General features: G+C 41.2%; 1 protein-coding gene across 2 annotated transcripts; it reads right to left on the bottom strand.

Moving 5' to 3' along the window:
• Positions 1-8,892: 8,892 nt before the first annotated feature.
• On the bottom strand, positions 8,893-12,754 carry snrpd3l (small nuclear ribonucleoprotein D3 polypeptide, like). 2 transcript variants are annotated; one of them, XM_071905167.1, is made up of 4 exons: positions 12,614-12,754; positions 11,467-11,606; positions 10,561-10,753; positions 8,893-9,117 (listed from the first exon to the last, which is right to left on the bottom strand). In XM_071905167.1, the coding sequence occupies exons 2-4, from the start codon at positions 11,590-11,592 to the stop codon at positions 9,053-9,055; spliced, it is 384 nt and encodes a 127-aa protein (XP_071761268.1). In that variant the 5' UTR covers positions 11,593-11,606; positions 12,614-12,754; the 3' UTR covers positions 8,893-9,052. The 2 variants fall into 2 exon arrangements, with proteins under 2 accessions (XP_071761268.1, XP_071761267.1); XM_071905166.1 differs by having other exon boundaries at positions 11,467-11,609; positions 12,614-12,748.
• Between the last annotated feature and the right edge of the window lie 35 nt (positions 12,755-12,789).

Here is a 12,789-nt window from a genome sequence, read left to right as displayed (position 1 = left end):
ACTCTCTGAACTCTCTCAAACATCCCAAGGGCCCAGATTCTTGACTCTCTTCACAACATAAGGGATAATGGACAAGAGTGCACAATAGCAGGGAAAATATCTGAAATCTCAACTGACATCCTCTCACAAAGTGCTTTTATACTCAAATTCAAAGGTTGGGAAAAAATGTATATTATTATATTATATGCAACATAATGGCCCACTTTACCTCTGGCAATAAGATATGTCTTGTATCTGGAATACATCTATACTGAACAAAAATATAAATGCAACACTTTTGTTTTTGCTCCCATTTTTCATGAGTTGAAATAAAAGATTTAAGATTTTTTCTATGCACACAAAAGGCTTATTTCTCTCAAATTTTGTTCACAAATTTGTTTAAATCCGTGTTAGTGAGCACTTCTCCTTTGCCAAGATAATCCATCCACCTGACAAATGTGGCATATCAAGATGCTGATTAAACAGCATGATTATTGCACAGGTGTGCCTTGGGCTGGTCACAATAAAAGGTCACTCTAAAATGTGCAGTTTTATCTTGAAAAAAGACATTTATTAGGCACTGAACTATGGATCTCACATGACTAGGGCTACAGATATGCATTTTTGGAAAACCAGTCAGTATCTGGTGTGACCACCATTTGCCTCATGCAGTGCGACACATCTCCTTCACATAGAGTTGATCAGGTTGTTGATTGTGGCGTGTGGAGTGTTGGTCCACTCCTCTTCAAAGGCTGGATATCAGCAGGAATTGGAACACGCTGTCGTACACGCCGATCCAGAGCCCAAACATGCTCAATGGGTGACATGTCTGGTGAGTATGGAGGCCATGCAAGAACTGGGATGTTTTCAGCTTCCAGGAATTGTGTACAGATCCTTGCAACATGGGGCCGTGCATTATCATGCTGCAACTTGAGGTGATGGCGGTGGATGAATGGAACGACAATGGGCCTCAGGATCTCGTCACGGTATCTCTGTGCATTCAAATTGCCATCAATAAAATGCACCTGTGTTCGTTGTCCGTAGCTTATGCCTGCCCATACTATAACCCCACCGCCACCATGGGGCACTCTGTTCACAACGATGACATCAGCAAACCGCTCGCCCACACGACGCCATACACGCTGTCTGCCATCTGCCCGGTACAGTGAAAACCGGGATTCATCTGTGAAGAGAACACTTCTCCAAAGTGCCAGACGCCATCGAAGGTGAGCATTTGCCCACTCAAGTCGGTTACGATGGCGAACTGCAGTCAGGTCAAGACCCTGGTGAGGACGACGAGCACGCAGATGAGCTTCCCTGAGACGGTTTCTGACAGTTTGTGCAGAAATGCTTTGGTTTTGCAAACCAACTGTTGCATCAGCTGTCCGGGCGGCTGGTCTCAGACGATCTCGCAGGTGAAGAAGCCGGATGTGGAGGTCCTGGGCTGGCGTGGTTACACGTGGTCTGCGGTTGTGAGGCCGGTTGGATGTACTGCCAAATGCTCGGAAACGACATTGAAGACGGCTTATGGTAGTGAAATGAACATTCAATTCATGGGCAACAGCTCTGGTGGACATTCCTGCAGTCAGCATGCCAATTGCACGCTCCCTCAAAACTTGCGACATCTGTGGCATTGTGTTGTGATAAAACTGCACATTTTAGAGTGGCCTTTTATTGTGACCAGCCCAAGGCACACCTGTGCAATAATCATGCTGTTTAATCAGCATCTTGATATGCCACACCTGTCAGGTGGATGGATTATCTTGGCAAAGGAGAAGTGCTCACTAACACAGATTTAAACAAATTTGTGAACAAAATATGAGAGAAATAAGCCTTTTGTGTGCATAGAAAAAATCTTAGATCTTTTATTTCAACTCATGAAAAATGGGAGCAAAAACAAAAGTGTTGCGTTTATATTTTTGTTCAGTGTATGTGTTTTAGCTGAATTACATTAAAATGCATCTCCAGTGTAAACTGAAATCAGATTTCTCTTTCCCTCACCAAAAACACTTGATTGCTACACTTCCTTTCATAAGCCTTTAAAACTGTCAGTAACTGAGTTAACACTTTGCCCTGCTTGTTCCCATTCCAATATCCTGACAGTCCATGTTTGACAGGTATGTTACTTAGCGAGCTGACTGCCACCTGTGTGATTCACATGCGCTTCCTGGCTGGACCTGTGTATTTAAGTTTATTAGGTGCTCGGGAGCAGCACCTCTGCAAGAGCCGGGCTCTGTGTGTTTGTCTATAACACTTTTTGCCATGTGTAATGCTTAGGGGAATTTCTGTTTAGGCAGCACACAGCCCCAGAGCCTTGCGTAAGGGAAGTACAGCGTGTGCTCATCAGGGCTGTCACTAAAATCTAGATTGAACAAAAACAAAATAACACGTTTGAACTAATTTGATCATTATGTAATCAGAATTCTCTATAATGCCCTACAGTGGGGACACACACTACCACACTTTCTCTCTCTCTCTCATCTTTCCTATCCTCATGCACTATCGATTGGCATTGGGCTGTTTCCATGATTGCTGCATGAACATCCACCAACTGGGGAGGGGGGGGCATAAATATTGAAAAAATTATATAAATATTATTTACAAAAAAAAAAGAACACAAGCTGAAACAACAATTTTGCTGCAACATTTCTTTGCACACAGTTGGAACACAGAGAGTGATTGGCCAACATGAAAGTACCAAGTTGTGGGTGTGGTGAAAGTATGGGGAAAAACAATAGGAATAAACAATAGGAAACAACAATAAGAATGGTGTGACGTTTCAAATTGGCCACGCCCACAAAGTGCGGTACAAGTGATATGCCCCGCTCTATTTCTATGGGCAAAACAAAGAAATCAACATTTTCTGTGGTTGCTTTTTCTGTCTTCTGATAATTTATGTGAAATGTAAATAATTTATCGATACCTTTTCACAGTTGTCAAAAAATTGCATTAAAATGTTTTTTTCTGGAAGTCACAAAATGCTAACAAGCTAAATTCCATTCAAGAGAGGAGTCATGTTCGCATTTTGAGACTTCAAGAAAAAAACATTTAAATGATCCTGCTGTTGTTTGACAACCTTGAAAAGGTCACGTCAAATTATTTACACCATATACATTTCACATAAATTAGGCCTATTAGAACTCAGAAAAAGCAACCACAGAAAATGGCGATTTAATGTTTTGCTCATAGAAATTGAATAGGGTTTCGCACTTGTACCGCACTTTGTGGGCGTGGCCTTTTTGCCGCGTCATCGCCATTCTTATCTATCAACAAGCTGTTGTCCAGCAGCTCTGGGGCATAAGTAGAAATAGCTTTTTCCCATATGTAACATCCGTTGAATCACCTTTTTCCACACATTCTGCCATGTGCATTAATGCATGCAAACACGTCTGGAATCACAAATGTCATCTCTAAGAGGCTGCGGTTTGATGAGGAGTCTGTAAAAGCAAGGGTTCTGCCTGCTTTTGATGTCAGTTATACAACATGGTTAATTACTATTTCTACAGTGTCTAACCAAAGCCCCTTTTACATAATTTCAAGAGGGCCATTTCCATCTCCAAGTCCACTCAGCTTATTATCTGCTTATTATCTGTGAGAGAAATGGAGAGGAGAGAGAGAGAGAGAGAGAGAGAGAGATTCTTGTCATGGTTTTGACAGGATTGGAGCTCTGTCAGTGTGTGGGAGCTGAGTGAACTTCGCAGATAAGGAAACAAAGGAAGCCATAAAAAAAAACAAGACAGCGGTGGGTCCAGCCAAGTTCAGAATGAGGAGACGACCATGTGTGGGAAGAGACACCCACTCCAGGTGGCCTCTCTGCCTCACTCAGCAGCCTATATATAGTGAGGTAAACTTACAAAAAAAAAATCACCACACATTTGCAATGAGACTCGTTTGTATTCTCTAGATAGGGACTGCTTCCTCAGTCTTTTTGACCCCATCACTCCCACTTTTATTTTGCCATACCTGAATGTCCTCATCTAACAAAGCCTTTCTAAAATCCCTGTCTTCGCACCCACTCAGATATAGGCCCACGCAGTTAAGAGTGTGTTGCTTATCTCGAGCAGAGACCAAATATTCTCCCCCTCAAAGCCTGTCTGATGTACTTGGCCTTGGTGACCTCTCAGCTTCCCCAACAAATCTTAAAAGTACACCAACGCTCCTGACCACTACTGTCCAAGTAAGACTGTAAACAGGCGAAAAAAGGTGGGAGACAGGACTCTGACAAAGCAGATTCTTATATATTAGCCTGATATTCAGACTGAATGGCCATTTCATTCCCACTCCATTATTCAGTCTGACACTGCCTCCATGTTAGTCGTTTTCTGTGTGGGGGGGGGTTTGATTTTCCCCAAACCAATCACTAGTGACTGACTGGCCGCTATGACATTATTTTCAGTGACACTGATGCTGGGCATATTTACTAACTTTACTAAAAATGTCAGTTGTTTTTGACAAAAATATCGTCTTTGCAAAGACAATATGCTAGTTAAGGAATGATTTCAACAAATATTATTCTGCCAAAACGGCAATGAAAAACCGTTGCACGAACCGTTCAAACTTTAGTCCCGCCACAAAGGGCACCGATTGGCCCGATCGTTTTTCCGATCGAGAAATCGCCCTTGAATAGAGCAACACCAGACTCTCTGAATCACTCGACCAAATCTGAAGAGTGGGCGGGACGCGATTCAGGAGTCTGGAACCAGGCTACCAAATAAAAACGAGTCTCTCACTTTTTTTCGCCTATTTACAATTATTGCTAGACGTAGCCTACTATTTTCTTCGTTCCATCGGCATACATTTCCTCCGACCAGATTTCGGTGTCACACTTGTTCAAACTGAAAGGTTTAATAACATGAAGAAAGTGATTCACTTAAACACAATTCAGCAGCATGACTAGTTTTTTATATATTGTCAGAATCTGCTTTGTTCGCGCTTGTTTATGTGCTATTAGTGTGATTTTCAGACCTGTTTCGCCACACAATGGCAGTGAATGGAGAGAGAAAAAAATGCAATTCTCCAGTCGCCTCTACCTGATCAACAGATAACAGAGAATCACTGATTTTGGGGTTATATCATGTCCAGGAAGCTACACAACACAAGGTACTACCAAGGTGCAACATCACTTTAAATTAGACCATTACCATTTCCTCCACCTTTAAAAAAAGAAACGAAACTCTAAATTCAATTTGTGTTGTAACACACAGTATCCAAACCCAACAAAGTATCACGGCTTGCCCTGATAACTGGATGCAGCCTCAGTGGAGTACAGAGAAATGGAGAGACGTGACCCTGGATGAAACTCGCAATGCACCAGCCACAGTGAGCTTTTTATAACCAGAGAAGGGAGCCAACTTACTAAGCATGACCTACTTTGATCTTAGATACAGTAGATGTTGAGGCACATATCAAGACCTGTTTCCATTCACATGAGAGACACTATGTCGGTGAGGGTCAAAAGACGTAGCCTACATTACAATGCATTTACTACTCAAAGCTGGAGCACAATAATGCTGCTGATGTAAGTCTCCATCCAGCAGGATAAGCAGCAGAATTTGGAAATTAGCACCAAACCACACCCAAATTGTGGTTAATTTTGTGTTTCAGCTGTGTTATGATGTCAACAATCATTTTTCAGTGACCAAATTTCTGAATCTGCAAGATTTTAGCCACAGTTAGCCTAGTTCTCATCAGAGTCCTTTACCTTGGAGCTGAGAAAAATACTTTGGCATAACTGAGCTACTAACTCTTTTCCACAGAGTAATCACAGGTTATGTTTATCGATCTCTTTTAGCTGTGCCACTCCCCTAATGAGAGGGGACGGGACACAAGCTGACACTATCTGAAAGCTTTGAGCTCTAATACAGTTGGGTGAAATGGGAGATCAAGTCCCTCCTTGCAAGACCTCCTAGCTAGGCGAAACCACTGTGACAAGCAGACAAAAAGCTTCCGACGTCGGTGAAACAGCGTTAGCAGGCGGGGCAAGCCATCAACATCCCAGCTCCTAGACAAAGATATATCATGGATAACTGTAAGCTAAAGCCCTAAACTTCCCTGATCCCTGGTGATCACAGCGGCTTGCTGAAGAACAAGCAGTTGGATTTGAGCCCCCTGGAACACAAACAGATGCTGCCTCGCTCCAGATGCTGTACTGTGCCTCTTATCATAACAGAAGTCACATGACCCGACCTCCACTATCTGGGCAGGAGGGAAGGGGGAGGGGACTTATCAGGACATGTGGGGGGTCCAAGCCAAGGACAGCAATAATAACAACATCGACACAGGCCTACAGACCTACAAGTACAACGCAGGGCCATCTGGAGCAGAGCAGTATCCTCAGCCTCATTAAAAGATCAACACAACGCTGTCAGTGATCTGCAGAGCCTGCAGGAGATAAGCAGATAATGGAAAGATGAGCGTCCTCCTCCAACTTCACTGTACTGATGGGACACAAGCAGAGCTAAATATGACTGGAGCTCAGAAATATTTAGGTGCAGCTTCAGTAATTTATCACAAGATATAGCATGGTCAGCCAGTCTGACTCTTTGAGTGGTTCACCAGTATCAACAAATACTGTACCATCCACCACACAAGCACCTTGCTAAAACTGAAATAATTGCATTGCAAAATTAATTTGAAAGATGTTAAATCATAAGATTGACATTTTCCAAGCCTCTAACATGTAACTGCTATAGTATGGTATAATAGTATGTTCTGTCTTTTCCCTAGCAATTTTCTACAGAAAAATGTGCATCTACAGAATAAGCATTTTTAGCCAAAGTTGTCAACAGTCTATTTGGAAAGGTATTCATTGCTAACAAATAGACTTACTCAATATTACGTACTTGCAGGCTATTTGGTCACCAACAATAGAAAAAGATGGTGGTGCACTTCTAATATTACTAGTCTCTGATATTATATCATACCGTTTAACATACATCCTTACACTGAGGGATACATCTGAATCTGTCATGCAAGTCCGTGGTTTTTCAGCAACTGTAATACATTTATCTCTGAATCTCAACAGTGGTGTAAATACACTTTAAGAGGCTTCGGGATGTTGAGAGGAGAACAAGACAGATGATATGATTTACCGTTTCTGAGAGTAATAGCTAGGCCAATACTGCATGCTATCTTTTGCAAATAACAGTAATGCAACTTTGGCTCCTTAAATGATGCATTAACGTTGAAAACAAATATATGACAAGCCACAGCAGCATGAGTTTGCACATATGCTAATAAGTTAATGTAAAAGCAGACATTCACACACAATTGAACCATTAGATCGAGGGGACCCGATATTATCTAACGTTAGCTCACGTTAACACAACTTCAGTAATACAAAAGTATATCTACGCGTTAACCTAGTTAATACTTTTCTAGTATCTGCAGCTGACATGGCACGATAAAAGATTTAGCTTTGCAAGCAATACATCCACATATGTGCATCGTTGCATTAGCTGAATACTTGAAAAATAATTCAGCGTCTCTGTTATCACAAATTGATCAGGGGGAAATGAGCGTTACCGTCGTTTCACTCGAAACAAGCTAGCATAACCGCTAGCTCAAAGCGAGCCAACTCGGCTAGCAGGCGCCTCATCTGTCAGCAGACAGATGTTGTTGGACGGGAGACAAGGATGCCAGTGCGGCTGAGAAATGTCAAAAAGTCGCGCGTTGACAAACCTAGAGAAGACTAAAGCTAATATCTACCGTTTAAAAAAATCTTACCTTATCATATAGGCCTGCAAGTCAGAATTGTGAAGTCTCCGCTCCTTCTTAGCTGTGATGTAGCGTTTGTACGGTAGGTAGTTAGCTAGCTGTCTGGCTGTCTGAGAGCATCTAGCAGATAGATAGATGTAGTGATGGACCAATCCAGATGGGCAGGCAGACCCCGTGCCTCACATGGAGGAAGTGTTAGGAAATTACCACTAAGTAACTCAACACGACTTCAGTGACAGGCCTCTTAAAACTAACTATCCGCGGAGGAGTAGGCTATCTGTTTATCCTTTTGTATTTATCGTACGACCACAAATAAATAGTTGGTTCTTAATCGGGACTTTCAGTGATACAAAACATTTTTAAGCTCTGTCTCCCCCCTGTGGTGCAACAGAGAGTTGCATTCAGCATAAAACAGGTTTATCAGATGAAACTCAAGCTTTGTCAAAGACATGTGGAGTACTAATATTTTGTCTCTTATTTTCTCTAACGAAACACTATAGCACATTACTATATACACTATAGCACATTGTATGCTTTGAAAATAGACTAAAACTTTTTAAGTTTCGTAATAATATACAGACTATAGGAAATAAAAGAACAAAAACATGCCAATGGTATTGATTTAGTGCTAATGGAACGCCTATGGTATTCAATAAACTATAAGCCCCTATAGGAATAGTATGGTTTTTTTAATTCTAGATGCATTGGTGAATTAACAGCGTTTCCCTTATGTTGAGTGTTACCTTGACTGGCAAATTTGTGTTCCCTTGAAACCTCTAGCATACTTGATTGTAAGGCAAGAAAGGATTTGGGACAATTTTGACAAAACACTGGCTAAATTTGAACATTCATGCTTCCTTGTAAACTAATAAAACAAAGAAAGCCATTCACCTTTTACATGCAAGCTGCAACTGGTCTATCTAGCCAACCTCACTGAAAACTATAGCCTTACAATAGTAAATTGGATTTACTGTTAATACATGCAAGAAAATGAGTCTGTGATGTTTCAATCAGACGTGGATGGGCTGTTAGGATACTGTAGCAGGACTGTGGTGATGAAATGAGGATTGGCAATTTGGAATTTGAGTAAATCAGGACTTTTGAGAGGTAAAATGCATGTTAAAGTTTGGACAGTCAGTAATATAAAAGTTGATTTAAAAAAAAAAAAAAATCAATAAAAACAGGTGAGAGGGAACATTAAAAGTGAAATAAACATGTTTATTTTCATTAAAAAAAAAATTCAATCAAAGCAGTAACCTGCAACGACAAACAAAAACCAACATATCCAATCCAAGGAAGAAAAAATAAAAATAAAAAAAGACTGTACAATGCAACAATCTTAAGACAATTGCAGCAATTATCGTCTCTTCTGGAAAATGTTGCCTCTTCCCATTCCTCCACGGCCCCGGCCCCTCGCAGCCACTGTACAGAAAAACAAGAGAGAAAAAACAATACATTTTAGAAAGATCAGTTTGACACGTTTTCAAACAGGTGGTGGGCAGGGTGGCCATCCCATAACGGAGAGGTCACAGGCAGGTCCCTCTCCCTGAGAAAGACACTGACACCCGATCTGCTCACCCAGGATAAGAGCATCAGCTAAATGTGAAAAATGCATAACCCAAATTAGGGATTTGTCACTTTTGTCACCATGTTTTTCATGCTGAGCTTATGAATCCTGTTTTGGGTGTCCTTAAGTGGAAATGTCCATTTAAAATCCATCTGCCATCCACAGGCCTAGATATCCGTTTCTATTCTGCAACCCCACATCACAACATAACTAAAATTCACAGGGACAAAATTCACCCTTGAAATGTGAAACCTTCTGTATAGATATTTCAAAGCCCACTCATGCTCAGAGTTACTGGGTGCAAATCCAAAGTAGTGCTGAAACAATTAGTTAATTAATCGATTAGTTGATCGACAGAAAATTAATCAATTATAATTTTGATAATAGACTAATCCTTTTAGTCATTTATCAAGTGAAAATAGCAAACATTTGCTGGTTACAGGTTCACAGATGCCAAGATTTGCTGCTTTTCTCCGTTTCATATCATTATAAAATGAACATCTTGGTGTTTTTTGGCTGCTGGTCAGACTAAACAATTTCAAGAATCACTTTGGGCTCTGATAACTTGTGATGGGCATTTGTCATTTTTGACATTTTATAGACTAAATGATTAATTGAAAAAAATAACCTATAGATTAATGTAGAATGAAAATAATCAGGGTGCCTCTGGGGTTAAAGTGACATCTTTGATAAGCACTTTTCTTAGGACTTTTTGCAGCCTTAGTATGGCAATAAAAAAACCTGACTATGCAAGTCAGGAAATGCCAGATGTTGTGTTCAAGGTACGTGACCGAAGACATCACTTGTTATCGTATTAGAACAATGGCGGATGATGAGCTCCTGTGTTTCTCCTACTATTACTAATGTGGATATTCATCTCGTCCTCCACTCAGATGGATAGTAGCTTCCTTGTCTTGGAGTCTGTCCAATTTCCTGACTTTTTTCTAAACAAAACCTTCACCCACGTCACCCGATCTCAAACTTTTAACTCTCTAGCTCCGAACAAATGCTGCTGTGAGCAAGTTGCAGAGTGAAACACGCCGCCCCAGAGTCTCTTGTGAGAGCGCTTGACCTGAGACTCTTATGGCTTGTGTTCACACTAGCTTCACAAAAGGAAGATTCACACAAATTTCACTCGATCTTGAGGGTTGAAATTGCCAGATCAACGTCCCCGGAATATCGACTCGGCACCCATTCACACACAAACCCTGACACAGAAACTTTCAAAGAGTCTTCTATCTGAAGCTGCATGTGTGAAAAGGACTTATACAGATAACTCTCTTGAGCTCTACACTCACCCTGCGCTTTGAGAATGGCGGCCTTGCCCCTTCCCGCTCCGGATCCCTGGTTCTTGTTCTTCATGCTCTTTAACATAGGAGCATTCTTTAACATGTCCGGTAGGATCAGGAAGCGGATCTTGCTGCCGCGGATGTAGACCTGCTCCAGCTGTGCCACCCGGCCATCACGATAAGTCACTGTGATGTTGGACATCTGCGGGGAGGGAAAAAACGCCTCATTATGGCTGGGAAACATTTTACCACCAAGTTGGAAAGCAATCTTTTTAGTGTCATGGTAGATGGATGGCACTCACTCCACTTTCAGTTGGACCCGAGTGTATTTGCATGTAAACTAATCACTGGGATAACTGCAGACTATTCTTAGCAGCCTAAAATTTCTAACATATAATCTTGAATATAGCTGAGGGTAAAACCACCCAAAAATTAGTTTACACCCATTTTTGAAAGAGTCTGCCAAACTCTTTAAGACATTGCAAACCATTCTAATATAGATATGGAGGAAAGACCACTGTACAATACAACACTATCAGCCTCAGAACAGTTACATGATAATATATTCATATATAAACCTCTTGTTTATATTGGTGTTTTTTCAGTTTGGGTTGCCACACAAAATTTTTCCTGTCTTTTCTTCACCACCACATGAACGCACCAGGTTCTTCAAAACTCAACAGCCCAAGACACAAACTGCGTAAAAAATATTTCATCCCGGGACCTGGGCTCATTAAAATCTACACAGGTAGTCGAGCCTGGTGGCAATCTACCGCAAACAAACCAATTTCAGTATTTCTTCTGTAATTGCATGCACTGTGATGCTTGGGGGGGATAATTCTAGTTTGTTCCATATCTGACGCTGTTTGGGAGGAAACACTACATTTGACACTGAACTCAATGCAAACAACGCACTTGGCAGTTCATGTTGTCCTCGGCCTCAATGAGTTTGCCCCTGTACACCTCTCCAGTGTTGGTCTCACAGGTCACGATGTGTCCTTCTGCCTCATGCAGGACCTTGATGGGGACGCCGATGGACATTTTTCCAGTTAGTCCTGCTGAAAACACAAGACACGTTGACCATTACCGCATTGCTTTTGTTAACACAGGCTGCTGCATGAGTCCGATCTGACCCACCACTAATGACATTTACTCACGTTACTGTAATTGGGTAGCTTTTTTGTATTTTGAGTATTGTGCGCAACTACATTTTAAACCACATCCATTACACAGTAGAGATGCCATTCACAGTGAAGGTTAGTCAGCAAAGAGGACAGAGTAATGTGGCTTTTCTTTGTTTGTGCACTTCAGTTTGTAATTTCCATTTCCAGAATCTGGTTTGAACTTCGTCCTCTCGTCATTTTAGCATTGCATGGAAAAGATCAAATGCAACAACGCTCTCTTTCCTAAAAAGTAATTAACCTTTACTCTTGAGTACATTTTAAATGTGTTACTTTTTACTTAAGTAGATTTTAACACCAGTTCTTTTACTTCTACTTGAGTAAAATATCAGTAAAGCAACAATACTTCTAGTTGAGTAGGACATTGTAGTATTAGTTCCACCACTGCACACCGCCCACAGCTCACATACAAACACATTTTCTGGTGTAAATTACTAAACAATAGGCCGTCTACAATACCAAACACAGTAATCCAACTCCGACTACTTAGTAGGATGCAGGGTTGCAACAAGGAATTTCAAGTTTACAGACAATTTCATTGAAAGGTAAGGGCAACTTGCTTGCTAATGTTAGCTAAATTAGCTAACTGATCTTCTATGGATTTGAAATGCACGAGTGAAGAGCTCAACGCACACTTTCGGCACATTTTCATAATTAAAATGGTGCGGTACAAAAACCAAATTCACAATGTTAATGTATCGTTATGTTATATGAATATTTAACGTTATGTTCAGTATTCAAGTCAGGAATCTGCGTTCAGCAAATAGACGGAGCCAGGTGGCGACTGAATGAATGAGGCTTGAAGAACAACATAGACAGTCACCACTGTTAGATAAGCTAAATGATAATGATTTTTCCGCAAAATCTGCTGTAACTCTTACCTTAATTCTGTCTTGAAAAGTAATTTCTTTGTTGTTTTCTGCGGACTCCTGAACAACTGCAACGTGCGCCCGTCGCTTTCGCGTCTCTTTTTGAGCCTTTTTCCGCCTACCCACAATGCCACTGGCTCGACGAAGTGCTTCCGGTGGATTAGCGTGGTGCACTGTGGGATTTGTGG

This window comes from Centroberyx gerrardi, chromosome 2 (assembly GCF_048128805.1).
Source record: "Centroberyx gerrardi isolate f3 chromosome 2, fCenGer3.hap1.cur.20231027, whole genome shotgun sequence".
Classification (NCBI taxonomy): domain Eukaryota; kingdom Metazoa; phylum Chordata; class Actinopteri; order Beryciformes; family Berycidae; genus Centroberyx; species Centroberyx gerrardi.
Note: the sequence above shows the minus strand (reverse complement) of the source record. Positions and strands in the feature narration are given on the sequence as shown.